We start from the raw sequence: 27,812 nt of genomic DNA, 5'->3' as shown, positions 1-27,812 counted from the left end.
CGGGCTTTGCAGAGGTAATTAGGGCAGCAATCTCTTATGGCTGGGTCTCAGAGCAATAAGATGCTGATTTTTCCTGCCCTTGCATTTCCTTTGAGCCACAATCATTCTATGATCTTATTTGGGATTCCTTTTTTTTCTTTTCTCCATTACACTGTAACAGAATCTGAAGAAAATGTAACATTTATTAGTATTTCCTGACATACAAATCCTTTAAAGGATATCTCTTAAGAGAGGTAGGATGGAGCCAACCCATGAGAAAAGAGAGGTGAAGAAAGTTTTGAATAGAATAGTCCACGTGACAGTGGAGAGGGAGAGAAACACCCAGGAAGGAACTGAAATAAAAGGAAAAGCAGTCCCTGACACAGAAAGTACTCAAGAGCTGTTTGCTGACTGAGAGAATAAACAGTAATTGTAGACTGAAATACCAGGATTCTAAAGGTGGAACAGAAATATTTCCCAGCTACCTTGTTACTCCCAGACCCAGCATATATTTAATAGATAAACATCTGATATACATATTATTTACATAAATACAAATGCTAACTACAACCCTGAATGATAAAAGTAATTGATGGGCAATACCACAGTCAGGGCTTGGCATACCTGAAATACACAGATGAGCGTTGTTTTTTTTTGTTTTTTTTTTTTTACATTTTGAAGATACAGCAAAGATTAGGGCAAAAGCACTGCATTCCTAAAGCTAACTCACAGAGTTCATGCCATGTCACTGCCTACACTAGGTCTAAATTTGGCCAAGGTCAATTGCTCCAACTTCAAACTCAGGCTTTCCTTTCCTGCTCCTTCTCCGTTATGGATTAGAACTCCTGGGCTCCATCTCTGAGCAACTATGTTTATTGCAAATGATCTTGATGAGCAATGAAGTATGGATTTGCAGCTTAGTTTCTTTAAAAAAAATTTTTTTTAATGTTTAATATTTATTTTTGAGACAGAGAGAGACAGTGCATGAGTTGGGGAGGGGCAGAGAGAGAGGGAGATACAGAATCTGAAGCAGGCTCCAGGCTCTGAGCTGTCAGCACAGAGCCCGGCAGGGGGCTTGAACTCAATCTCGAGATCATGACCTGAGACGGCAGTCAGATGCTCAAGTGACTGAGCTACGCCCTGAGGCTTAGTTTCTTACCTCCACTTTGACACCCGTTTCCCACCCACTGGCACCTGCCTTCACGTAGATCACATACTCCATTATGCTCATGAGACCTAAGGCTAGATCCAGAGCTCCTGAGTCTTCTTCCCAGCCTGCCTTTGGCTTGGTTCCTCCTTAGCTCATCCCCACTCACCTATGTCTTACTCTGATTTTTCTGTTCATTAGTCCCATATCAAACTACTTGCTGGGCATTTCTACATGCATATGTCAAATTCAATTTCCCTATGTCAAATTCAAAACCACTAAGGCCAAATCCATTACTTATCCTCAAATTAGTTCCCTTTTTTAACCTCCCTGGCATGACTGTGAGTCAATTAGAATGAATGGACAACCACTCAGAAATTTACCTACCAGTAGTCAAATCCGTGTATTTGGTCCAACGTTGGCCTTGCCCATATCCTTCCAGCCACTTCCAGCACTACTCAGCTAAACTTCTTGAGGGAGTTGTCCATTCTCACCTTCTCTCTTCATCATCTTTTCCTTCCATAATCCAAACATTTTACTCCCCCAGCCCCCAACACTAAACTTCCTCCTGACAAAGTCACCTATGACCTTCGTTTTGCTTATACCAATGGATTCTTTTTATTTTACCTATTTTAAAGTTTATATATTTATTTTGGAATAGAGATAAAACACAAGTCAGGGAGGAGCAGAGAGAGAATCCCAAGCAGACTCTGCAGAGCTCGATGATGGGCTTGAACCCACGAACTGAGGTCATGACCTGAGCTGAAGTCAGATGCTTAACTGACTGACCCACCCAGGTGCCCCATATTTATTTATTTCTTTTAATTTTATTTACTTATTTTGAGAGAAAGAGAGAGAGCATGAGCATGAGCAAGAGGGGCAGGGAGAGAGGGAGAGAGGGAGAGGGAGAGAGAGAGAGAGAGAGAGAGAGAGAGAGAGAGAGAGAGAGAGAGAGAATCCCAAGCAGGTTCTGTGCTGTCAGCATGAATTCTTTTTAGCTCTTATCTTACACAACCCTCCTGGTAGCTTTTGATAATGCTGACCCCTCCCTCCTTTCTGCAACACTTTTCCTTCAGCTTCGTTAATATCACACTCTCCTGGTTGCAATTTACCCATCTTTGACTGCTTTTTATCAGCCTCTCCCCGAAACCTGCTTTTCCTCTTGTTCCTTATCTCAGTCAATGGCATCACCATCTCTTAAGCTTCCAGACCAGAAACTGATTTCCTTAGCTTCCCCTTCTCCTACTTGCTCCTGACATCCCTCAGTCATGGGGTCTTATTCTTCCTAGTTTGCATCTCTTCAGCCTCATTACCTACATTTGTGGAGCACTTACTATGGGCCAGGTAGATGTGTTCTCAGTGCTTTAATCCTCACAGCAAGCTTCTAAGGCAAATTTTATTATCATCTCCAATTTTCCGATTAGGAAACCGAGACACAGGGTGGTTAAGTAACTTGCATAAAGTCACTTAGCTATTAAGTGGCACAGCAGGATTCAGACCCAGGTGACCTGACTTAATTCTGAGTCCAGCTCCACTATTCTCTCTTACCGACATTAGTCCAACAGTCTCCTTGCCGGTTTTCCAGCTTTCTGTCTTGACTTCCAATTCTCTACCCTGCAGCCTGGGTAATCTTGCTAAAACATATCACTTTCTTGCTTAAAACTTTTACTGGCTCCTAAACAAACAAAAAACTTTTACTGGCTCCTCACTGCCTTCAGGATAAAGTCAACACTCAGGAACCTCCATAACCTGGACAGCAAGTGTTTACCTCTTTGGCTTCATGGTTTGGGGCCTTATTTTAATCACTACCCTAAATGCCCCACTAGCCACAGTGACAGGCTACATTTCCAGGCTTCTGCACATTGTCTGACCTACCAAGAACACTAACTCCTTCCCCACTCAGATTTTTCTTTTTCTGATAAATCTTCTCTAACCTCTTAAAACTAGACCGTATGCACCTCCTGTGAGTTCCCACAGCCCCCAGTACTAATCTCTACTGTAGCATTTATTTCACTGTTGTTTTGCCTACTAGTATCTCTTCAATCATAAGATTATGAGCTTCTTGAGAACAAAGACCCTTAGTACGTAGTGCCTGATTGATGTACAGTGGATGTTTAATAATCATTGAGTCAATAAACCCTTATTGTCTTATCAGACCCTTAATACCTACTTACAAATGTCCTATATTATTTTCATTTTCATATGTGTCATCCCGACCTTTATAACCAGATTCTAAGTTTCTGGAAGATGGCAAATATATTCAGTGCTTTGAAGTTAGAGGTGGGGCGCCCGGGTGGCTCAGTTGGTTGAGCGTCTGACTTCGGCCCAGGTCATGATCTCACAGTTCGTGGGTTCGAGCCCCGCATCAAGCTCTGTGCTGACAGCTAGCTCAGAATCTGGAGTCTGCTTCCAATTCTGTGTGTCTCTTTCTCTGCTCCTCTCCTGCTCATGATCTCTCAAAACTTAATAAATGTTAAAAAAAGAAAAAGAAGTTAGAGGTTACTGACACAAAAAACTGACCCAGCTAAAATTTATTCAGGGCTAAATGAATGCCAACAATCCAATGGGATAGGTACTGTTTTTCTCCCTCTCAAACTCCATTTGAGGAAACTGAGTCATAGAGAATTGAGTAGCTTCCCTAAGATGACATAGCTAGTAAATGACAGCTGGGATTTTAATCTTGACATCGGTACCTATTCGCTTAACCACGATAATAACAGGCTAAGAAAACTCAGAATTATGGATGCTAAGTAATTTGCCCCAGACTGTACTGTAGTGCTGATACTGGAACCAGGTCTTTCCAAAGCCTACATTCTCAATTATTTGACATACTGCTTCTCTTGCTTTAAATGTCAGCACTAAAGCTCACACTGGGTGTTGATAAATTTTAAAAGCTGCAGCTCCGGTTTGCTGAGATTGAAGGATATTCTATTCCTTTTCAAAAGAGACATAATTGGGGCCCCTGGGTGGCTCAGTCGGTTAAGCCTCCGACTTCGGCTCAGGTCAGACCTCACGTTCGTGGGTTCGAGCCCTGCGTCAAACTCTGTGCTGACAGCTAGCTCAGAGCCTGGAACCTGCTTCCCGTTCTGTGTCTCCTTCTCTCTCTGCCCCTCCTCCTCTCATGTTCTGTCTCTCTCTGTATCAAAAATAAATAAAACATTAAAAAAAAAAGAGACATAATTGTAGCTTATTGGGTTAATTTACCTTAAATATCAATACCCTAGTCTTACCAGCCAATTAAGTTCATAGTTTCTAATGTTATCCCTGCAACACTGAAGGCTGTGTTTTCCTCCATGTGAAAACCATGTTTTCTAAGACTGGCTTCTAAGTAAAAATCTACTCATGTTTCAGAAATGTATTCTTCCCTTTTTTTCTCAAATCCAGTTATGCGATACTCCCAAGTTCTCTGCTTTTGGGTGGCTTCTCGGTTCCTCAGTGTGGAATGTCCTGTTTCTGAAAGTGGCCTGTGATCTACAAGTCCTCTTGGCTGTTTGTTTACCCTTAAAAAATTACTATTCTCTGTAGGCTTATTAGATTCTTTGTCTATGTGGTACTCTGCTTTTCCCCTTTCTTTTTTTTTTAATTTTTAAAAATATTTATTTTTGAGAGAGAGAGACAGAGCACTAGCAAGGGAGGGGCAGAGAGAGAGGGAGACACGGAATGTGAAGCAGGCTCTAGGCTCTGAGCGGTCAGCACAGAGCCAGAGCCCGACGTGGGGCTCGAACTCACAAACCGAGAGATCATGACATCATGACCTGAGCTGAAGTCGGACGCTTAACCAACCGACTGAGCTACCAGATGTCCCTTCCCCTTTCCTTTAAACATTTATTAAACACTTAACTGTATCAAAATGGAAATAATCTAACTCAATGAAGGCCATACTTTCAAAGAAAATGGACTTGGGGGTTGGATATTGGAATATTATTTAACAAGCTTCATAAAATCATCCCCTGCTCAGTTTTCAATTATATATTCAAATATCTTTCAGCAAAGCTATCAGCACAGAGCCTTATGTGGGGCTTGAACTCATAAACCATGAGATCATGAACTTGAGCTGAAGTCTGATGCTTAACCTAATAAGCTGCCCAGGCGCCCCTGTAGCTACTTTGAAAGAACATTATTATGGAGAGAATAGCTGGAGCCAACTCATTAGATTTTACTCCAAAGATTTTTACCAACATGTTAGCCCTCTTTTGCTGACAAAAGATTCTTAAGTCTTTTAACAACTTTATGGGTTCCTTATTAGAGCCCTTCCACTAACATACTCTGTTACCAAGATGAACTGCCCATCTTTCTTGGGAAATGCTTTGGAGGCTATTTCCTGAGTTAACAATATGGCTGTCTCTCTGGATCAGTACTGATTTAATATGAAACCAAGGGTCAAGCATCACTGAAATATTTAGTAAAATAAGAGTATTATATTCACAATGTTGTTTTCAGGGATATAAACAATTCAAAATGAGTATATGAGTAGTGCTGTATCACTATTATGGCAATAATATTTCCAGAAGAAATATGAAATTTGGAGTAACTACAAGCCATGATATATGGCCACATTGCTTCAATACATGATACAAAGTTCAAAACTAAATCATTAAGACCAAAACATCGTCAGTGATAATGAAAGGCCCATCTCTGAACTAAATCCAATTTCCCTGAGGAAGGTACTCAAACTATTACAATAGAATTCTTCTTTACATATGTATTCTGAGATACGACTCAGAAACAAGACTGTTACTCCTGAAAAAAGAAAAAACAAATCACACCGATAAATACCATATTTATAGGGAAGAAAAAGGAGAGATGACTAAACTGAAAAAAAAACCCTCCCTTGGCCTGTCTTACACCTTTTCCAGGTAGTGCTGTTCCTGATAAGACACATGGCACAAAATATGTTTTTTCTGTATATCAAGGTGTGTAAATTACAGCAGATAGTTTTCTGAAAAGGATACTTAGATAACAGCAAGGGGTAAAGAAGCTTTGAGATTCTGAGGAAGAAATACTGGCACCCCTATATGGGCACGGTAGATAATCTGAAAATAGTATAAGAACAGGCCTGCGTATAGCCCGTCTCTATCATAGCTGGAGGGGAAAGTATTATAATGTGGCAGAAGTAGCCTGTTAGAGTCTGAGGAGCTCTTCATCAGACAGTAATTGAGCACTCACTGCATACAAAGGCAATAGATTAGATGCTGAGGAATCAATCCAAAAGAACCTCCTGCTACTATGAAATTAAAAACTGCGTTCTCAAAAAAATAATAAACTGCATTCTCATTTTTGCAAGCCTATATACTTTATGTAGTGAAACAAAATGTAAATCATATTTCTCTTGTAGTGGTGTAAGAGTAGGATCTGCAAGGAATAAGGACCCTTCCTCTTTGGCCTTCTACCTATAGGAAAAGCCTATTGGTTCCCTGAAAATAGTGTCAGCTTTCTTTAGCAAGTGAAATAAACCCCACTACTGTCTCCTTGACCCTTTCATTTTTTTTTTTTCATAACACTAAGACCACCTGACACTTTATATATTTATCATTTATCTTTCCCAACTAGATTATAAACTCAATAAGGGCAGAGATTTCAAGTATTTTGTTCACAGATACCTTCTCAGTATCTGGAACTATATGTAGTATATAGTAAGTTCTCAAAAAAATTGTAAAATAAAAGTGTTTTTAAAAATACCCCTGATTATTGTTAGAATTATTAAATTATAAATTTTTGGTATATCTGTGTATATATATGTGTGTGTGTGTGTGTGTGTGTGTGTGTGTGTGTGTGTGTGTAAATTTACAGACTCTGTAATTTCTAGCATAGGCCAAGTCAGGAGTCAGAGGATCAGAAGCTTGTGTGGGGAGACAGAAAGGTGATTGGAAAAACAAAGCAACGTGTTTTATTATTTTTAAATTTTTAAATGTTCATTTATTATTGAGACAGAAACAAAGCATGAGCGGGGGAGGGGCAGAGAGAAAGGGAGACAGAATTGGAAGCAGGCTCCAGGCTCTGAGCTGTCAGCACAAAGCCCGCCCTGGGGCTCAGTCTCACAAACAACAAAGCAACATGCTTTATTAAATGGACTGAAGGAATCAAATACAGTCAGCAAACCTCTGTAAAAAGTAAATAAATTTAGCTCTGTCCTGTGTCTGAAATCTGTAATAAATTCAAATTCACTTCACAGTAGTTGGATTGACATTAGCTTTCTTCCTTGATAAAGCTATTGAAACTTATTTAAGGAAGTTTTTTTTTCTGCTCCCTAAATTACTGCCTAAAGATACAAGCCCTCGGATCGAAACAGTCTCTCATTTCTATTTTGAGATTTGCCTGAGTCACAAGGTAGTCTTGGAGAATCACTCTGCTCTCTCTCCATTTACTGAGGCTGCCTGGGAACTCAAATTGTCGCCAAACAGGAAGAGGACTTTTCTGTTTAACTCCAGAAGGCCTAAGTCATATGAATGTGGTGAGGTTTAATGATGGATATAAATCACTATGAATGGATTTCCCACAGGGTGGAGTGGGAAAAAAAAGCAAACATTTGACTTAACTTCCTCTATGAATTCAGGGCTGGCAGAAAGGGTGGACTATTAAATATAGCTGAGCAAATGTCCCAATGTTTGCCTAACATGTGTTTTCAACTACAGAGACCCCATCTATATAGCTATGTGACACTCCAAAAACCCAAATATAAACAAAGAAAAGTGACTGATCTGACCCTGTGTTTTGTTTTTAAGTTTTGTTTTTTAAGTTCATAAAAACATACAAACCACAAAGGCCCTTTTACTTTTTCAGGAACGGGTATAGTTACTTCCACCTAGATACTCTTTTATTTGTGCCCTTGGTGGTCTTGAGTTCCTCCTGCTAGTGTAGTTAGCATGTTGTCCACCCTTGTGACTATAATTTCAAACTCTTCTCCCTACAATGATGCCTCTTGACAGAGTTACTCTTTCTGTACTCACACAAACGGAAACAGAAGAGATGAAAAGCCCTGGGGATGCAGTCAGTGTAGGTCTCAAACTGATCCTCCGCTAAGCACAAACTGAACCTCTGCCTCTCTTCTCTGGGCGGAGTTTCTCTCTTGGTTTAGTGATCTTGCCTGGTATAGGAGGCTTAGGACCCAGGGGGCGCCTTTCAGCCGAAAAACACCTCGCTGCAGCAAGCTAGCTGGGAAGCTCCCAGTTCTAAAGAGAGGCTGTTTACCAGAAGAGCATAACAAGGGCAGGTCTGAATGCAAGGCTGGGGCTGAGAGGCAGAACCGACGCCAACAGGACCCCCTGGACATTGGTTGGTCAATCACCTGCAAGACGAAGGAGATGAGGATGCTTTTGGCCTGGGTGCAAACACTCCTCATTAGCAACATGCTCCTAGAAGCTTATGGATCTGGAGGTGAGATTACAATCTTTCCTTCCTGCAGCAACTTAAGTAGAGAGGGTAAAGCTCCCTATTTCCCAAGCATGGCCAGGCTAGACAGGAAGATGATAGGAAATGAAGCTTTCAGCTGGTTTTCTGTTATCCCATGAAGGCTGCTTTCCCCCCCCCCCCCCTCCTTTTCTTTCTCCTTTTCCTGTCAGGGGCTTGCAGCTCCATATTTGCCACTAAGAACAAAGGCAAGTAGTCACTTTCTTTTTCCTTTTCCTTGCCTGTGGTTGAGTGGATGGAATTGGGGGTTCATCTCCCCTACTCCCCAAGTCGTATTCTTTTCAGGGGCTTTGCACCGTGTGATTAGGGCACAGGCCCTTCTTCCCCAGCCTCTTCCTGTGGCTCTCCTGCTGAGGGGAGTGGGAGTTTGGAGTCACATCCAGGCAGGGATGAGGCAGGTTCCCTCCGTTTGAGGCTGTCTTTTGCCCGACTGAATCAAAGCTTTTTAAGAATTCTCTTGGGAAGGAGTGTTGCCTGTGCAAATGTGGCCTTATCTGTGAAAGGAATACCCGAGTTTATGTAACATGGAATTACCACACGGATGAATTTCAGGTCTGTCTGGCCCCCAACCCCAAACATCTCCAAAATGGGACCCAAACCCAGGCCTCCCCCACACCCTCCTCCAAAGTGGCTACAAGTTCCAGAGTAACAACCCCTTGCACTTGTGCACTGCTTTCTGGGTTGAAAAAAGGGAAGAAAGAAAGAAATGAAATGAAAAGCTAACAAGCTAACATCTGAGTGCTGAGGGCCGGGCACCAGCGAGGGGCTTTAGAAGCGCCTTCTCTCCCTTCTCTTTCAGGCGTCACAACAACCCTTCAAGGCAGGTGGGGTTTTCCAAGTAAGGGCAGGGAAGCCCCGACGGGCCCAGCGTCGCCCAGCCGCGGTAGACTCGGCTTCCCTGCCGGCTACTCAGTGTCCGGGGGTCTCCTCTTCCTCACAGGCTGCTTCTGGGACAAGGGCCACCTGTACCGGGCGGACCAGCCCTCCCCAGCGCCGGGCCTTCGATGTCTCAACTGGCTGGAGGCGCAGAACGGCCTGACTTCTGACCCTGAGTCCGGTGAGTGTCCGCCCCTGGCGGCAAGCGGGCGGCGGCCGCGGTCTGGGCCCTGGCCGGGTCCCATGGCGCCTTCTCTCCCTTCCCAGACGCCGGCAACCACAGCTATTGCCGGAACCCGGACCAGGACCCTCGCGGGCCCTGGTGCTACGTCAAGGGCGAAGCCGGCGCTCCCAAGAAGTGGCCTTGCGAGGACCTGCACTGCCCAGGTACCCACCCGGACACCGGAGCCCTCAGGACCCCCGCGCCCCCAGGGCACCGGGCAGTTTGGGAGCGGCCGTTACACCCGCTGCGCACGTGCGTCCGCGCGTCGCCGGTCTGCCCCGTCCCGCCCCCGCGCCGTCCGATTGGTCAGGGCTGTCTCCAGGCCGCAGAGCCCAAAGCCCATTGGCCACCGACGCCTCTCTGAGTGAGCTCATCTTTCGCGAGCGCCTTGTAAACAACCGTGGGAGGCAAGGCCCCGCCCCTTGGCCGCGCGCTCCCTTCCTGTGCGTAGCCTCGGGACTGGAGCCCGGGTCCCACGCCCTTAGCGAGCCGCTCCGCGTTTAGCGATCGTTTGGAGCGTATGCTGTGTGTGAGGGCACTCTACTCACAGCCCCTCCTGCAAAAAAACTGTTTGTGGGACCTGAGCCTCAGAGAAGTTTAGCGATGTATTGAAAGCAATGGCAGGGTCCAGATTTGACTCAGACTCCAGAACGAAGGGTTGTTGCTCCCGAGGCAGCAAGACCGTTCTCTACGCTTAGATTAAATGGGATATGTAAGGCGTAAAACATAGGGATTGGCAAACAGTGTGGGCTCAGTAAATGTGAGCTGCTCACAGGGGTCATGGATTGTTTCCTAGTGCAGAGGGGGACTCCCTGGAGAAGATGGCAACTGAGCTGGGCCTTGGAAGATGGCAAGGATTTGAACAGAAGACGAGGTGGGAGGCAGGAGAGGCCCTTTCTTATGTCCTTCCCCTCACATTTGCCTTGTCCCAACTGTAGTGTGACCCTGTCAGACCTGGTCTTGCTCCTGGGGCAAGGATTGATTTCAGTGTGTACAGGTATTCTAAAGTGGACCCCTGTCTCCCAATACTCAAGCCATTTTCAGCTGTGGAATTCACTCAGGCTATGCTAATGAGAGACATTTCACACTTCACCTCCAGAGACCACCATCCAGTCCCCTTCAACCTCCACAACAGAAACTGAGGAAGCGTCTGAAGTGCCAAGTGGAGATGAGGTGCAGGTGTTCGCTCCTGCCAACGCCCTGCCTGCCCGGAGTGAGGCAGCAGCTGTGCAGCCAGTGATTGGGATCAGCCAGCGGGTGCGGGTGAACTCCAAGGAGAAAAAAGACCTGGGAACCCTGGGTATGGTAGCCTCACCCTGTCCTTACAGGAATCATCAAGAAATATTTGCTGATCGGCGGGGGTGAGGCTAATGGGACCTTGTGTCCTGTCCTTGGCAGGCTATGTGCTGGGCATTACCATGATGGTGATCATCATCGCCATTGGAGCTGGCATCGTCTTGGGCTACACCTACAAGAGGTCAGTAGCTTCTCTTCTGGGGTGTCTGAGAGGAGGGGTGGAAGGTACATAAAATTGAATCGGACTTCTTTGTGGCATACATACCCAAAAAAGGAAGTGTTGAAAGAGGAAAACTAGCTTAAGATGTATAGACTTGGTTCTGGTCTTTGCCAGGTTAGCAAAACGCTTTCCTTTGGTGTCTTTACTCCTCACTCAAAAGCCTTGTGAGGTAGGAGTTCTTGTTCCTCATTTTACAGAAGAGGAAGCTTTCATCAGAGAGGTGAAGTGACTTGCCCAAGGTCATACCGCCTGGGTGTGACCGAACCTAGATTCAGACCCAGCTCTTTTGATACCAAATTCTTTGCTGTCTAATCCAACATGCCTGGTATGGAAGTGAGTGGCACTGCAATGACACTCATTACAGGGTCCCAGAGATTGAATTCTTTCTGTGAGTTATAAAATTCTATTAGAAAAGGTTCCCAGCTACTCCTTTCGCAGTTTGGGCTTGAATTTCCTGGGCCATAAGCAGTGGGATCTCCTTTAGGACAGGAGGGAAAAAATGAGTTGGATATAGAACATGTTTGCTACTCATCACCACATATGAGAAAGCCATAGAAGCTCCTCCTGGGAAACTCAGGAATCCCCTGACCTGTGGCTGGGACAACAGGAGGAGTAATGTTCATTTTGAGAGGGCCCCTGAAATACCATGTGGAAAAGGCTATCAAAGTCAGTGATGGGTGCATGATGATAAGCCAGAGTTGCATTCATTTTTACAGCATTGGCTTGTTCTGGGAAAATTATTTGGCATTCTGGGAAAAATCAGGGGATTTTACTTCTAGCCCTGAGTGCTTTGATATTTCTCTTCTGAAGACTGAGAAGGCTTCTAAAAGGGAAATGATATGGTGGCCTGCATTTTCCAGTCGTAAGGGCTGTGTGTGAGTTCACAGCCCAAGTGGGTCACTCAGCATTAAATAAACCTGGGGTGTCCTTAGAGACAGTGTAGTCAACCTCCTCATTTTACAGATGAAAAGGCAGAAATATTGGGGAAGAATAACAACAGCAGGAAAGTGAACATTTATGATATGCCAGACCCTGCTTTGAGCAATTTGCATGCTTTAACTCCGTTCACACAATCACCCTTATGGTATATGGTTACCAAAATTTAACTTAATTTAATTTAACTTAATTTTTCATGGTTATAATAAATTATGAGGTAAATGCTTTTATTATCCCAGTTTACACATCAGGAAACTGAGGCAGGAGAGGATATGTACCTTGCCTGAGGTCACGCACCTAGCATTTGGTGGAGCCAGGTCTTAGTCCTGTCACTAACTAGCTATGTGACTTTGGGCAAGTTGCTTCTGTTTCCTATTGCAGAGCACTGCTGTAACTAAGGCATGTGATTGCTTAGCTCAGCGTGTAGCAGAGAGTAAGTGGTCAGTAAATGATAGGTGCTTTTCCTTTTCTGTAAAATGTGAGTACTGTTCTAGCACTTTCTGAGCCCTTGTTTCTTTGATTTTCTATGATTCAGGAGGCAGAAGCTCCAACAGAACAAGAACTGACCTAAGAGGGTCTCTTAACTTCCATTCCAAGGCTATTGCCCTTAGTGGGATGGCTAACATGGCAGGTCCAGGGACACCTGTTTGTTCATTTCAGAGAGTTAGAGGAAATGATGTGGTAGCCCTAAACCTGCTGACTGAGTTTAGCCTTTGAAATACTTCCTCCTTCCTTAGCCACTGGATAGCATATGGCTCTCCTCCAATCTTGTGACAGTTTCCAGGCCTCCAGGTGTTTGAACTGACTTAAATGTTCTTAATTCTGAGCTCAGTTCTCATGCCTAATGAGGAAACCAGGCCTTTTTTCTTCTAAATTTGCTTCTTTAGGCTGTCATAGGACTGCCCTGAGGGCTAGAATTTATTGCCTATAAACTCAGGGCAAGGCACCAAGTCACCAGACTCCCCGTCACTAACTACCGGTCCACCCCTTTCCTCAGCAAAAGTGCTCTGAGAACAGACTCTAACAGGAAACCGCATGTGGGCTAGAGGCAAGCTCTCAGCTCCCGTTTCTCGCCAAAGTCAGAGAACAGAGTGTCCTGGAAAGTGCTGTTGTGTGTAGGTTCGGCCATTCCTTTGCACCTCGGTTTCTTGACTGTTGAATGGGGATATATGCCCCCTCCATCCACCCATACCTACCCACCCAAGATTATCATGAGTATTAAATATAAGCAGTAGGACAACAATCATGTTAGGTAATTATAATAGCAGTCTACAATTATTGCATGCTTTTTATTTTTATTATTTTTTAATGTTTACTTATTTTTGAGAGACAGAGTGCGAGTGGGGGAGGGACAGAGAGCACGGGAGACAGACTCCGAAGCAGGCTCCAGGCTCTGAGCTGTCAGTCCAGAGAATGACATGGGGCTCAAACCCATGAACCATGAGATCATGACTTGAGCTGAAGTTGGATGCTTAACCGACTGAGCCATCCATGCGCCCTTACTGCATGCTTTTTAAATAAATAAGGCCCTACTGAATGCTCTTCCCTGATGATCTGGCCCAAGTTTCATGACCACGCTAGAAGGATCACTTTTTATACCATTGTACAGTGAGCTGCTGAGATTTAGAAGGGTTAAGTGTCACATCCAAGCTACACAGCCAGTAAGATGTGTGCAAGGATTATCAGTATCTCCCAAAAACCCAGTGAGGCTCAGCAGTGTCCTGCAAATTTGAATTGCAAAGGATAGTAGGAAAAATGGAAGCTTTCAAAGTAAAAAAGCTGTGTTTATAAGTCAAAAGAACCAGGATCTAGTTCTGCAACCGCCACCAATTCTGGGTGCAACATTGGCCAAGTAATTTACGTTCTCTGGTTTCCTCCTCTGTAAAACGTGTAAAGGTAGGAGGTTAGATATAATGATCCTCTCAGCTCTAATAATTCCTAAAAAGGCAGTATTTCCTGTTGGTGGCTGCAGGCAGTACTGGGTTCAAATCCCAATTCTGCTATTTGCTTAAATAAATGATTTAACCTCTCTGCATCTGCCTTCCCATCTCCAATCCTAATAGATACCATATAGGTTTGTCATAAGAATGAAATTAGACAGTATATTTGGATATAGGGTTTGTGTTCATAGCCTGAGCTGCCTTGAGGAACTTTTCCTGAGTAGCATTATGGCACAGACTGCTTTCAACTGGGAAAATAGTGAAAGAATAATTGGAAGAAACTGTTGCCTGAAGAAAGTCTGGGGTGTCTCTATCACTCCAAAGAGGATGTCAGATGTGGGCAGCAGCTCCATCCGCACTTGCTGTCTCTGGCCAGCCTGGCTATCCTGGCCCTGGAGCAGCCACGGATAGAATTACTGCAACCCCTGAACTCTGCAAAAGACCATGAGGCTAATGGGATGGAGCTTTCTTCTGGCTGGGAAGGGCAAACAGGAGCCAGGCTTCCTCTCTGGGGAGTAAGGGTGGCAGGTGGGCGTGGATGAGGGCTCAGCCTGTTGGATCTTTGTCATGGTTGTCTAGGCTACAAGATTCAGCCAGCCAGTCTGTAGCTCCCTCTCCCTACCCTGAGTGCAGTGTCTGTGCTATCCAGAGGGAGCGATTATTTTCTGATAAAAAGGCAGGGGAAAAACTGTAAGTCAACACCACTCCACCCCCTTAGGAGAGGAGCTGAGTCAGTGAATAAGCCTTTTGTTCTATCTTGGCTGCCAGACAACAGCCTGCCCCCTGCTCCCCCACTTCCTAAAAGGTATAAAAAAGGGCCGAGCTGTTTGATGGTCAATGCAGCAGGCCTGGTGGCTTGTCTCTGATCTTGAATGGACCTAGGGACATCCTCTGAATCTCTAGGACTCATAGGCACCATTAACAGGAGGCCTGTGGGGTTGGGTGTGTTTTGAGGCTTGTAAATGGATGAGATTGTAATCCAGATGAGTCCCAGCACCTCCTTCCTTTACCTGTGGCTGTTCTTCCAATCCTTCTCATTAATACGAATTGATTTTTTCCCCCAAAGACTTGTTTATGATGATGCATCCTGACCATTATCAACAGCCTGCCACAGCCAGATGGCTTAGTAAAGAAGGTAGCTGAGGGGGGCATCTGGGTGGCTCAGTCTGTTAAGTATTCTATTCTTGATGTTGGTTTGGGTCATGATCTTGTGATCATGGGATCAAGCTGCACTGGGCTGTGTGCTGAGTGTGGGGCTGCTTGGGATTCTGCCTCTCTCTTTGCTTCTCCACCATGTGTGTGCACTCTCTCTCAAAATAATAAATTAAAAAAAAAAAAGGTAGCTGAGGAAAGCAGGACAACTCCAAAGCCTGTTTCTTCATCTATAAAATGTGGATACTACTATCTTGCAAAGTTAGGGTGGAAACAGTACATGTATAAAGTAGGCATCCAGTAGGTGTGTAGGTAGCTCTTCTCATCCTGGATAATGGAAAGATAATTTCCTGGCACCTTGGTAGGTACTCAAGATGTATGAGTTCTCACTTTCTCTTCCTTCACCCCTTTAGATTTTGAAATTCAGGCCCTGGCAAAGGAGACTTAAATACTCCACCTCTTTTGTTAATTGCTTTTTGGCCTTCTGCTGGCTTGGGGATTCCCTTAATAAAATTAAACCCAGACCTACATGGGCACCCTTGTAGAATCTGGCCTTTTGTTTTATCATGGAGGAAAGTGTTTCCTTCTGTGGTGGCAGCCGTGACTGATGAACAGTGCCCAAGGGCAAAGTGAATCTTAGGCCAAGTGGGGATGCCCATGGTCAGACAACTGTCTTCCCATGTCCCTCCATTTCCTCTTTGTAGTGCTCTGGGGTTTATTCTGCTGCAGGAGTTGGTGGTGTCCAGTACGGAGACAAATGATGAGGATGGGGCAAGCGCTCAGGCTTGCACATGCAGAAAACTTAGTCACCTAGGGTGATTCAGGGAAATGAGCTCACAGATTTGCCTTCTGTGATCTTGCGATGAGAAACAGGGAGTCAGAGCACATCTCATATAAGGGATTGTCTAAAATGTCAGGGGCCCTGGAGGTTATCAAGTCCAATTCCTTGCTTTAAAAATGGTAAAATTAAGGGGGAGGGGAGTTGCTGTCACATAAACAATAATTGCCTTGGCTGGCCAGCAGGCGTTTCCTTGGAAAGCCATATTAAGATAACATTGCCTGGTGAGTCAAGTCATATTCAGGGCAAATCATAATAACCTCCTCTCTGAGTCTTCAGTTTTCAAAATGCATTCATGTTCATTGTTATTTTGAGACAGAGATTATCCTCCTTTCATAGATGAGGAAACCAAGGCTCAGTGAGACTGTTTTGCCAGGTGTCATACAGCCAAGGCTGAGCTGGTACTAGAACAAAACAACTGGTTGATTTTAAAGACAGTTCTGAGGCACCTGTGCAGCCTTAGGCCCCTCCAGGCTCTGCTGTTTTCTCAATATTGTTCTGTCTCTGGAAACTTGTCATTCATTGCACCTTATATCATGATGGATATGTAATCCATCTGATCTCAGCTATCTCCCTGAGGTCTGAGGTAGGCCTCTTTTGTTTCACCTAGTCATTCATCAGTTGTCTGTTTTAAGGCCTCTTTGGGGTGGGCTCCTTCCAGAAAGATTTCCCCGGACATTTGAGCCCATGTTTCTAGTTGTGGCTTCAGAGTATGCTGATCTGGGTCCTGGGTGCTGGTTGTGGAATACAGTATTTTAGGCATGCACCAAACCCTTCAGCCTGCAACAGGGCTGGTCCAGGGCAGTGGGACGGGCCCTACATGTGCAGCCAGAAGACTGGGTTTGAGTTCCTGTGCCACTATTTCTTAGGCGTGACTCTGATCAGTTCAGAACTTCTCTGAGTATTAGTTGGAGTCCAGCAGACTTGGGTTTGAGCCTGTTATGTTATTGGAGAATTCCTTCACTTCACTGGGCTATTTTCTCATCTGTAAAATGAATGGTAAGACTTAATTCTTTGGGTTTAGCCAAGGATGAAGTGAGATCATGTACACAAAGTCCTTAGCATGGAGTGAGCACTCCATTTGAGTAAAATGGGGCAACACCATGGCCTGATTGAGTCATTAAGCACCATGAGAATTCAAAGATGTGTGAACATAAAGGGATCTGATGGTCATTGTTCACTGTTTCCCATTGACCTGAGTAGCCCTCAGTCCTTTTTGCCCCCTGCATGGGCTAGGCACAGTCCTTATTTTCAGGCAGGGCTCACACCTTCCAGGACTTGATAAGACAGCTGTCTCAGAACAGGTCAGTTATCTGCATTTTACGGGTTAGGACTGAGACGGTTCTTTGAGTCTCTTGGAGCCCTGGGCTTAAAGAACACAATAGTATCTTAAGAGTCTCTCTCCTATACACTATCTTCATTGAGCCTGTCTGCAGCTGTGTGAGATTCGGGATGCTACACACCCATTTTACAGATGAGGAAGCAGAAACCAGAGGTATAGGAACTTCGTGTCAAGGCAGTCTGGCAGAATGAAAGTTTTGTACATCAGCTACTGAATTGCTGTGACCATGATTAGCCCCAGCCCCTGCCTGGGTGCAGCAATGCTATTTAATGAGCAAAGCCATTCAGGAGGCACAGCCTCAATGCTTTCCTCTTTTCCTGCCAGGGGGAAGGACCTGAAAGAACAGCATGATCAGCGAGTGTGTGAGAGGGAGATGCAGCGAATCACCCTGCCCTTGTCTGCCTTCACCAATCCTACCTGTGAGATTGTGGATGAGAAGACTATTGTGGTCCACACCAACCAGACTCCAGTGGACCTGCAGGAGGGCAGTGCCCCCCTCATGGGCCAGGCAGGCACTCCTGGGGCCTGAGCCACCAACAATGGGCAGGAGCCCATGCAGACACTGGTGCAGGACATACTACCTTCCTTCAGCTGGGAGCATCTACACTTTTTGTTGTGGTTAAAACCCTCCCTAGACCTTTTTTTTTTTTTTTTTTAAATTCTAAAACAGAAGCAGGTGGTGTGCTGAGGGCAAGGCTGGGTAGGGTCCTACCAACGCTCCTCCTCCATCCCTTGGAGCAGGGTTTTGCCTGTGGATGGAGACAGTGGCAGCCCCCACAGCAATGCTGCTGACAAGGGCTTCCAAACATTACTTGTGCCCTGGAACCGAACCAGGGACAGGCAAGGAGCTCCCCCAGGCTCTTATTGGCTTTATTATCAAAGATGGCCTCAGTCTCCGCCCTTCTGTTTGTTCTCCATGGGCTTGAATGGCGCATACTGTTAACCATAGTTGAGGACAGACAGGTCAGGAGGCAGTATTTCAGAAATACGGTTTTTAAAATAGTTGGGATGGAACTCCCTACTGACTTTGAGAACCAGAAATGAATTTGTAAAGAAGTCAAAACTATGGGTTGAGAATGGGATCTAGGCTGAGGGCTCCTGGGGGTGCTCCAACTTGCTAGCAGTGATGTGCCTTGATAACCCTGGGCCAGCCCTGGGCCCAGGAACTCTTCCATTTCGAAAGGAAAGGAAGGGAAGAATCGCACTGAACATTTCACTTGGGAAGAGGGTAGAGAGGATTCATGGCTGCCTTAGGCCACAGGACTTGAGGGGGACCTGGGGAACCTTAGACAGTCTGTTCAGGGTGGACAATGGCCTCGTTTCATTCTGCAGGGCTAAGACATCAGCCAACTAACCTATGGGAATTACACTTGGGGCCTTGTGAGATGCTTCTGAGAGGTTAACTTGGAAACTAAGCTCAGAGGCAAGGTAATAAAGTGCTTTGGGGCTTGCCCCTGCAGTAGCCTGAGTTTGCACGTGGCTCTGTGGCCCAGGCCAATGCATTCCGTGGGGGTAGTAGGGCTAGGCTCACAACCCCTAACTTGTAAAACAATCAGAACCATTGGAAGGGACCTTAGGGTTCCTCAAGCCTTTTGGACACAGGGGCCCAGAGGAGGAAAGTGATGCCCAAGGTCATAGAGCATAGGCCTGGTTGAGAGGAAAGTAACATTTCTCCATAGCACTGTGTTTCACTGAGCCAGTGGCTCAGCAGGGCCTCCAAGCCCTGATGTCACACTTGGAGGCTTTAGCAGTGCTCCCTACCCAGAGCTTCCTTCCACTGCCCCATGTGGAAAGGGGGCTTAGTGGGGCCCATTCTCTTCAGCAGACTTATTTCTGGGAGTGGTTTGCTGAGGGGGCCTAGGCCTCATGGGTCCCTTGGTGTTAGTGATGCTGAAGAAAAGAACAGTACATTACTGGTTTCTACTTTTCTATAAAAGCATTTCTCTGTGTACATGTTTTATATACCTCATTCTGATACCTGCGTATAAAGTGCAGGAAATTGCTCTGCATTTGACTTGTATAAATTAAAAAGAAAACAAAAAACTGTATTACCAAGTTTTTATGGGGTGCCAGGATACTCCTCCCCTAAGTTGGAAAGCTTTTGGTTAGTTACCTTGTTCATACCTGTGTGGCAAGCTCTGGCTTTCCCTCATTAACCCTGGCCCTGTGACTGGGAGATGGCAAGTGAGTAGTGTGTAACTGTTGCCTCTGTGTTCTGTCATCACCAGGAATCATTCAGGTTGAAGCTGCAGGAAAGATGGGTATGCTGGCTTCCCCATAGGCTGTTTGGTCACGACAAATCCTCTCCTCACCATTCTTCCCAAGGTGGAGGTGGTTAAAAATGAATATGCAGGCAGCGTTGGCAGGGACTGGAGACAGATGTGATTGGTGGTGCTGCAACAGCAAAAGGCAAGGATGGATGTGCACCGGGGGACGGGTCCTTGGGATGCAGTAAGCAGCTCTGAACAGAGGAAGGCCCTTGGGGATGGTGAGGGGGTGGAGTGGGGTGAGGGAAGTGGAGGGGATATCCTAGGCCTCCAGAAGAAGCAACCAACAGGACTTCAGCAACAGATTTCTCTGCCTCTAGGAATATCCAGGGTGATCTCTGTCCATGCCTAGACATTGCTCTGTAGTTCTACAAACAAGGGGCACCGGAGAGTATCAGTTTTGCCAGGAACCAGAGTCTGTCCTTAAGTTGAACTTAAGGGTATATGGATTTCTACTGTGCCCAGTATCCCACTAGGCAGATAATAACCTGCCCAATGCTTCACATCTCCCATGTGCAGAAGCAAGAAACAAGTTTTCTCTCAAGCATTTGTAGGAAAACTCAAGGTGTAGAGGTGACTTGCATTCATTTCTTCCCTTTATGAAGGTGGCAGCCAACCTTGCAGGGAGGATATCCAGGCTTATAGGAGTGTACATGCATCAGAAGGTGGAAGTATGTGGCCCCAAGGGAAGCACCTGGCTGGGAGGTCAGGGTCAGACCTGCTCGAAGGACTGGGTTGCCTCAGGTGGGATGTGCATGTTCTTTGGAGCAGGTTAGCATCTATATGAGGGGATTGGAGTTGGGATGTATGTGAGAACTCCCTGCTGTGGGGAGTCACAGGGTGGGGCCTGAAAGTGGCCAGCAGACCCTCTACATGTACCCTCCTCCTACTGAGCCAGGGGCCCCCAAGTCACTTTCTCACTCTCAGTATCATCAAGTTATGTTAACTGCTTAATTTATTTGGTCTGTTCAACGGCCCACAGAGGCCCCACCACTCCCATGCTTGCTGGGGACAGGTGAAGCCCAACCAGCCACAAAATGCTGACTTAGGGCTGCTGGGAGCCAAGGTTCAACCCTACAGCAAGCTTGTACACTCCACACATAAGTATGGTCTGTATAGCAGGTAAACTGTCAAGATGACATCTAATCCCACAATTTATCAGGTCTATGTACAGTATTTCACATATCACCCAACAGTTATAGCAACAAAATAGTATTAACATCAACCACTCTCCTGGATCATTCCCCCCCACCCCCCACCCCCCACACAACCACCACACATTGCAGTAATATCCCAAACCCACTCCCAATTTGTTAAATATGGTGCAAGCTCACAGACGTGTAGAAGGAGGCAAAAATATTTGTTGAAGAGTCCCTGGAGCTCTGAGAGCCAAGGTGGAAGGTGCCTCTGAGGCTTTTCAGCACCCATTAGCTGTGTCCGGAAGATGCAGGAGCTAGTGAGCTAAGCCAACCAACAAGGGAGGTAGAAGCCAGAAAGGCCAGCTCAGGGAGTGGTCTCCCCCAGTATCCCAGCTCTGGAGCTCTGCCACCACCTTTTCTTGCCCATGTTGCTGCCTGGACCAGGCATAGTGAAGGGTGAGCAGTGGTTGCCACAAGGACAAGACCAAGAGACTGCTGAGATTCCCACTCCCCTGGTTCATTCACTGGGCCTGTGGCAAGCCACACAATCCTCCAGAACCCATCTAACACTAAGCTAAATGTCTTAGGCTTCTGACTGAGGTGCCCAGCAGGCTATGAATGACAGGAGCCAGGATAAAGGCTTTCTAGTAAACAGCTCCCCTTTCCAGCCCCTAGCTTCTTCCTGCACTTGTGGGCGAGTGCTTATTGTAGGCAGAAAGGCCCAGGAGCTCTCAGCGAGAGCAATAGTTTGAAAACATGAGGTGGAAGCCCCCCCCCACACTGATGTGGCCCCTATCCCTGGGAGATGAGCAGAAATTAACCCCCCCCCCCCACTCCTGGCCAGTTCCACGACAAACTAAAGAGCTCTTCAAAACCTACTCCCTCAACCCTTGTCCCACAGGAGGGCAGGGCATGGGGTGGAAGGTGGGGTAGCACCACTGTCATTTCACATCCTTGGATAGTCACCTGGCCACCAGTCTCTCTCTTGTTCATACTTCCCCTTGAAGTCCTCCTGTACCCAAGCAGGACCAGAGACTTCAGAGCCCAAAGGCAGGTTTACCCTGGAATCCTGCCCAGCAGATCCAGGTCACATGATTAGTGTAAGCAACAGCCTCCCAGAATCGCACTGCCAGGGAGCTCCCAAGTGGTCATGAGTAACAGATTCCCTCAGCCCATGGGCCAGGCTTTTTTCTTTCTTTCTTTTTTTTTTTTCTTCACAGCTTTCAGGTGAGTGTTGGATTTACAGACAGTAACCAGGCCCCCAAACCTGTGATGTGTTTCCCTAGTGCTGCACCCACTGGCCTCCTGGGGAGGTAGTAGGGATGGCTTGTTCTGCTTCTGAATAAGCTGCCAATCCACAGGAAGCCCAGACGGCCCTGCCCACAGCAGAAATGGGGCGCAGAGGGGGCAATGGTGTCTGCAGAACGCCCCCCTGCAGGGGGCTGGGCCAAGGCTAGGGAGGTGAGTCCCGGGTCAGGCCATACTGCATGCTCACAGTGTGGTCCAGCTCTTCCAATTCTGCAGGCAGCGGGATGCCCAGCTCCCCCAGATACAGAGAGAGAGCCTCAAAGGAGTCCTCCAGTTTTGAGAATGCCGGTCTAGAAAGAAAAGGGGTGAGTTGGAGGCAGGTAAGACACCGGCAGGGCCACAGGGTGGTGTGAAAGGCACCCAAGCCTTGTAGCTCAACCACTTCCTAGTTGTGTGACCTTGGGCACGCCCCTTAACCTTGTGCCTCTGCAGGAAATGGGGATGATATAATGTTACTGCTATTGTGAAGGGTTGCTGTGACGATGGGATAGCACTGAGGGGCGCCTGGGTGGCTCAGTCAGTTGAGCGTCCGGCTTCGGCTCAGGTCCTGGTCTCATGGTTTATGGGTTCAAGCCTCGAGTCAGGCTCTGTGCTGACAGCAAGCTCAGAGCCTGGAGCCTGTCTTCTGATTCTGTGTCTCCCTCTCCTTCTGACCCTCCCCTGCTCACGCTGTCTCTCTCTCTCTCTCTTAAAAATAATAAAACATTAAAAAAAAATTAAAACAAACAAAAAACAATGGGAGGGCACTGTGAGAAGGCTGGCCTTGCTTAAGGGTGTAGCTGAAAAAAAGAAAGTCCAGGAGAAAAAAGGCTCCTCTCATGTCTCCAAGAAAATGCAATCATTTTAAGTGCCTTTTTAAAGATTCTTTCCAGTCTTTAGACTGTCTCCACATCAATGGATTTGCTCAGGAAAGGACATTTCACAGACTCAGCCGCTCTTCCCAAGAGGAAAACAAACACCGGGCTCCCAACACTGCAGAAACAGTTTAGCTGCCCTGGAACCCTAAGACCGCTCAGGCTTACGCCACCTCCTCCATGTTTTTGTTTAGTCTGTCACCTCAGGGGTCCCACTCACTCTCATCCCCACATTTAAAATTACAACTTGCATGTGCCTGGGTGGCTCAGTCAGTTTAGCATCTGACTTCGACTCAGTCATGGTCTCGTGGTTTGTGGGTTCCAGCACCCCCTCGCCCCCATCAGGCTCTCCGCTGTCAGCTCAGAGCCTGGAGCTTGCTTTGGATTCTGTCTCCTGCTCTCTCTGCCCCTCCCCGACTTGCACTCTGTCTCTCTCTCTCTAAAATAAACACTAAAAATTTTTTTAAATTACAACTTGCACCCTACACATCCTTTTTCCTTAGCTCTGCTCTTTTCCCCCTACCATTAGTCACTTTCTTTTGTTGAATAAAGTTTATTCTATTATTTATCGTCTCTTCTTGTTAGAATGTGAGTCCTAGGAGAACAGGCTTTGCTTTGCTCACTCCAGTGCTCAGGACAGTGTTTAGCACATGGTAGGCACTCAGTCAATATTTTTTGAGTGAATTAAACACAGACATTTAGAATGACTAGGAAAGGATATTAGCAAATAAATACTGTGTAGCTTCGTATTTTCTCCTTATGCTCTTACTTTGATGTTAATGAAGGATTGTAGTCCTTTGGCCCATGAAGGAACAAAATGTAAAACTTCCCACCAGCAAATCCCAACTCTAAACTGGACCTTTGGAAACCATTTTATTTTTTTATTAAAAAAATTTTTTTTAAATGTATTTATTTTTGAAAAAGAGAGAACATGAGAAGGGGGCAGGACAGAGAGAGAGGGAGAGACAGAATCTGAAGCAGGTTCCAGGCTCCGAGCTGTCAGCACAGAGCCCGATTGTGGGGCTCGAACCTACAAACTGTGAGATCATGACCTGACCTGAAGTCAGACGCTTACCCAGGTGCTACTTGGAAATCATTTTAAAATAAAGGTTATGTGCCAACTGGTTATCTTGAAGGGATGGAGCAGGGGAGTGAGGAGGGCTGGGGGCATGTTGGTTAGTAGATAACAGAAAATGTGTACTTCCTGTGCTATATATCTTAGTAATGCTTAAATTTTTTTTAAAGAAACAGGATTTTTGAGAGCAGAAAAAAGCACAGATTCTAGTTTTCTAATGCACAAACTTGAAAAGAACCAGAGTAACTTTGGCAATAATGAAAACTATAACCTGAGATAAATAAAGGTCATTTAAGAAATATTTCTTTAAAGGACAAAATTAGCTAAATGCATATAGATGTTCACTGTAGTAATACCTATTGTAAGGAGAAACTGGAAAAACCCGAATATCTACATTACATATATTATATGTTCAGACTGTATCTTAGTTGAATTTCATATAGTCAACAAAAAAAATGATAAACAGGAAGACTGGGTAGTAACAAGGAAAATGCAGGGCAAAATATAGAACTTTATTTGAGGGGTGCCTGGGTGGCTCAGTCAATTAAACATCTGACTCCAGCTCAAATCATGACCTCATTGTTCATGAGTTTAAGCCCCACCTCAGGTTCCTTGCTGGCAGTGTAGAACCTGCTTGAGATTATCTTTCTCTGCCTCTCCCCCATTCACCCTTTCTCACACTCTCAAAATATTTTTTATTTATTTTATTTTTTTAATGTCTTTTATTTATTTTTGAGAGACAGAGACAGACAGTGCGAACAGGGGAGAGTCAGAGAGAGGGAGACACAGAATCTGAAGCAGGCTCCAGTCTCTGAGCTAGCTGTTAGCACAGAGCCCAAGGCGGGGCTCAAACCCATGAACTGTGAGATCATGACCTGAGCCAAAGCCAGCCGCTTAGCCGGCCGAGCCACCCAAGTGCCCCTCGCTCTCAAAATAAATAAATAAACTTAAAAAAATTTTTTTCTTTATTTGAGATTATAGCTATATAAAAAATATGTATGTGTTTGGAATAGATAGGTGAAGAACACTTATTCTGTTAGAATGACATACGTTTGCATGAATTTTCTTGTTAAAATTTCTTTTCATGGGTGTGTCTGTGTTATATCTAGGTCACTCGTGACTATGCCTTTGTCTCCCCTACCACCTCACCTGGCATGCCAGAATTGTTAGGGTGGCTTCAGTGGTTGTTATCCTTGAGCTCAAGGCTTTTGCCACCCCTGTGCCTAGGAAGGACCTGGGGATGGCTGAAGGCTGGGGCAAGCATCTAGGCCTATGTGAAATGGGGGAAGGAGGTAGGATACCAACCTGCTCTCAGGCTCCAGTTTGCAGCAGATGGCGGCCAGGGGGAAGAAGGCTGGGGGGCAGTCTCTGGGGACAAACTTCTCCCAGAAAAGCTTCACGTTGAGGCCAAAGTCCAGTGTTCGGGGCAGGCAATCAGGATCTGCATATACCTGCCCGATGATCTGTAGGTGAGAAGATGGCTGGTAAGGAATGGGCTGTGGTGCACGCAGCTGTAGGGCAGGAGAGAGGGATATTGGTATATGGACAAGTAGGATGGGCAGAAGAGGGAGGTAAAAACCAAGGTTAGGAAGCTATCCTCCATGCCCAAATCTTGCTAATCCAGACTTGTCTCTCAGCTGAGAGTCTGGTTACTGAGGAGGGTTTAGAAGACACTTCCCTGCAGCAAAACCACACACAATGTTCCAAATCTGGAGGGGAAGCTTCTATACATCCCACCCTGCCCTGCACTATGCCCTGTGTCTATGTCCCCTGCCAGAGTTCAGGCTCTGTGAAGTGAGGTTCTGGATCTGATGCATGTCTGAAACTTCTAGTTTCAGTGCTCTGCACACTGTAGATGCTCAACTGATCTCTATTAAAGAAAATGATTTTTTCTTTAATAGAAAAACCTCTTTCATTATTCCGATTGTCCTTGACTCTCCTCTACCATTCACCATTTTGTAGGAATTACTGAAGACTCTGAACATATGTGTTTGAGTGCTTCCAGACAGACTGAGCTAAGCTCCCAAGGGGAGGAATCTTTCCAAGACTCAGTCTATATACCTCACAGTGCTTAGCACTGTGCTAGACAGGCTGGTACTTCTTGTGGTGGCTACTTCCACTTGTGGGGCTGAGGGCAGCAGCACAATCAAGGCCTGGGGAAGGGGAAACAGAGGGAAAGGTTATATCCGGCCCAACAGCTAGATTGACAACCATAGGACAGCCCCCTGCCTTTCCTAGTGGAGTTCCGAGTCTTACCTGCCCCTTACCGGCTATGTCACTAAGAGCAAGCTGCTGCTCCTGAGCCTCAGTTTCCTAACCTGAAAAAACCCTGCCCAGTCTTTCTCATGGGACTGATGATACTCAAATGTGTCAACAGATGTGTTGTAATTGCACAACCCCACGTTCATGTTGATTTTATGGTAAGCTACTCATCGTTAGGAGAAGCCCAGTTCTGAGGCAGGGCAGAGCCATCAGGCCCACTGCCTCAGGCCTGGCTTCTGTGCAGGCTGGAGCTCACCTCGCAGAGAACGATCCCAAAAGAGAAGACATCCACCGTCTCATCATAGCTCTTTCCTTGGAGAACACAGGAGAGCAGGCTGTTAGGTGTGGTTTCTTATCTGCTCTGCACTGAGTCTGGGGCCAAGCTAGGCCACAGCCAAGAACCAGGGCTACAAGAGGCTCCATGGGGATGCCCTGCAGGCTGCCCAGGACAGGGTACCATCTGAACATCTTTCCTCAGCCTCAGGGAGATCTTATAAAATACACTACCCAAAATGAAATTACATGGGCCAGTGAAAGAGAACTGGATCAGGGTTCATCTGGACTCTGTCATTAGCTAGCTGTATGTTCCTGGGCAAACCACTGAACTTCTCTGGGGCTCAAGACTCTAAAAAGAGCCTGGGTGGTTCAGTTAGTTAAGTACCCAACTCTTGGTTTCAGCTCAAGTCATGATCTTCCAGATGTGAGATCAAGCCCCACATTGGGCTCTGCACTGAATGTGAAGTCTGCTTGGGATTCTCTCTCTCCCTCTCTGTCTGCCCCTCCCCTGCTCTTGCTCTCTCTCAAAATAAATAAACACTAAAAAAAAATCAGCTTAAAAAATAACAGCTTAAAAAAAAAAAGACTAAAGAAAAAGTTAAACCAGAAGGCCATTTCTGAGGCTTCACAACCCTGCATATTTCAAGAATCCCAGCCAGCATCTCAGGTTGGTTTGAGCATTATCCACAAGAGGGCGCCATAATTCAGTTCACAGCAGGGGGAAAGAAAAGGCTAAATCTCTGGCAATAAACAGCTTGAGCTCTCAGCTACCCTTGGGACACAAAAGCCATAGTCAGCTCTCACCCTAAGCCCAGGAGCTCAGGGAGGAAGGCGTTTATAAGGCCCAGTCTGGCAAGAGATAAAAACCATCCAGCTGTCAGCTCTGGGTACCTGGCTTTCCACTTTACCCAGGACTCTGCTGCAAGATGTGGCCCCTAACTCCCTCTGGGAACATGTCACCTCCAGTGACTGCTGTCAGGACTCACCATTCAGCATCTCAGGGGCCATCCAGTAGGGGTTTCCTACCACTGTATAGCGCTTCTTACGGTCATTCTTACGCAAGGTGCGTTTCTTGGTGGTGGCCTTCTCCACTGGGGGCTTTTTCCTCTCTTCAACTATGAGCCGTGACAGCCCGAAGTCTGCCACCACCACAGTCTTGTCCTAATAGGACAAGGGCCAGGTCAGGACTTGGTGAGGACATTCCCAAAAGAAGTCATTGAGAAGGGGAGAAAAGGTATGTTGCAAAGGGGAGTCACAGCTAATGCTCTTTCTGGT

The 27,812-nt window shown here is 46.0% G+C and overlaps 2 protein-coding genes across 9 annotated transcripts in view; one reads left to right on the top strand and one right to left on the bottom strand.

Annotated features, from left to right (window-relative positions):
- Nucleotides 1–8,238: 8,238 nt before the first annotated feature.
- PIK3IP1 (phosphoinositide-3-kinase interacting protein 1) overlaps nt 8,239–27,812 on the top strand; it is a 60,917-nt gene continuing 41,343 nt past the window's right edge. For 3 of the 4 annotated variants that reach the window (XR_003902920.1, XM_029922976.1, XM_029922977.1), the window contains exons 1-5: nt 8,334–8,500; nt 9,474–9,590; nt 9,677–9,796; nt 10,732–10,932; nt 11,031–11,109. Coding sequence is in view for 3 of the 4 variants with exons in the window: in XM_029922976.1 (XP_029778836.1) it covers nt 8,428–8,500; nt 9,474–9,590; nt 9,677–9,796; nt 10,732–10,932; nt 11,031–11,109 (590 nt within the window). In the remaining variant the exon portion in view is untranslated. Of the gene's footprint in view, nt 8,501–9,473; nt 9,591–9,676; nt 9,797–10,731; nt 10,933–11,030; nt 11,110–17,680; nt 19,405–27,812 lie in introns of those variants that run through there. The other variant, XM_029922979.1, reaches the window with a different exon arrangement.
- LIMK2 (LIM domain kinase 2) overlaps nt 20,556–27,812 on the bottom strand; it is a 58,567-nt gene continuing 51,310 nt past the window's right edge. For 4 of the 5 annotated variants that reach the window (XM_029922973.1, XM_029922972.1, XM_029922971.1 and 1 more), the window contains 4 exons: nt 27,524–27,698; nt 26,518–26,573; nt 25,305–25,462; nt 20,556–22,360 (listed from right to left, as the gene is read on the bottom strand). In XM_029922973.1, the coding sequence (XP_029778833.1) occupies nt 22,216–22,360; nt 25,305–25,462; nt 26,518–26,573; nt 27,524–27,698 (534 nt within the window). In that variant the 3' untranslated portion in view covers nt 20,556–22,215. Of the gene's footprint in view, nt 22,361–25,304; nt 25,463–26,517; nt 26,574–27,523; nt 27,699–27,812 lie in introns of those variants that run through there. The other variant, XM_029922975.1, reaches the window with a different exon arrangement.

Source organism: Suricata suricatta, chromosome 14, assembly GCF_006229205.1.
Source record: "Suricata suricatta isolate VVHF042 chromosome 14, meerkat_22Aug2017_6uvM2_HiC, whole genome shotgun sequence".
In the NCBI taxonomy this organism is placed as follows: domain Eukaryota; kingdom Metazoa; phylum Chordata; class Mammalia; order Carnivora; family Herpestidae; genus Suricata; species Suricata suricatta.
The sequence above is the reverse complement of the archived record's forward strand: the minus strand, read 5'-3'. Positions and strand labels throughout refer to the sequence as shown.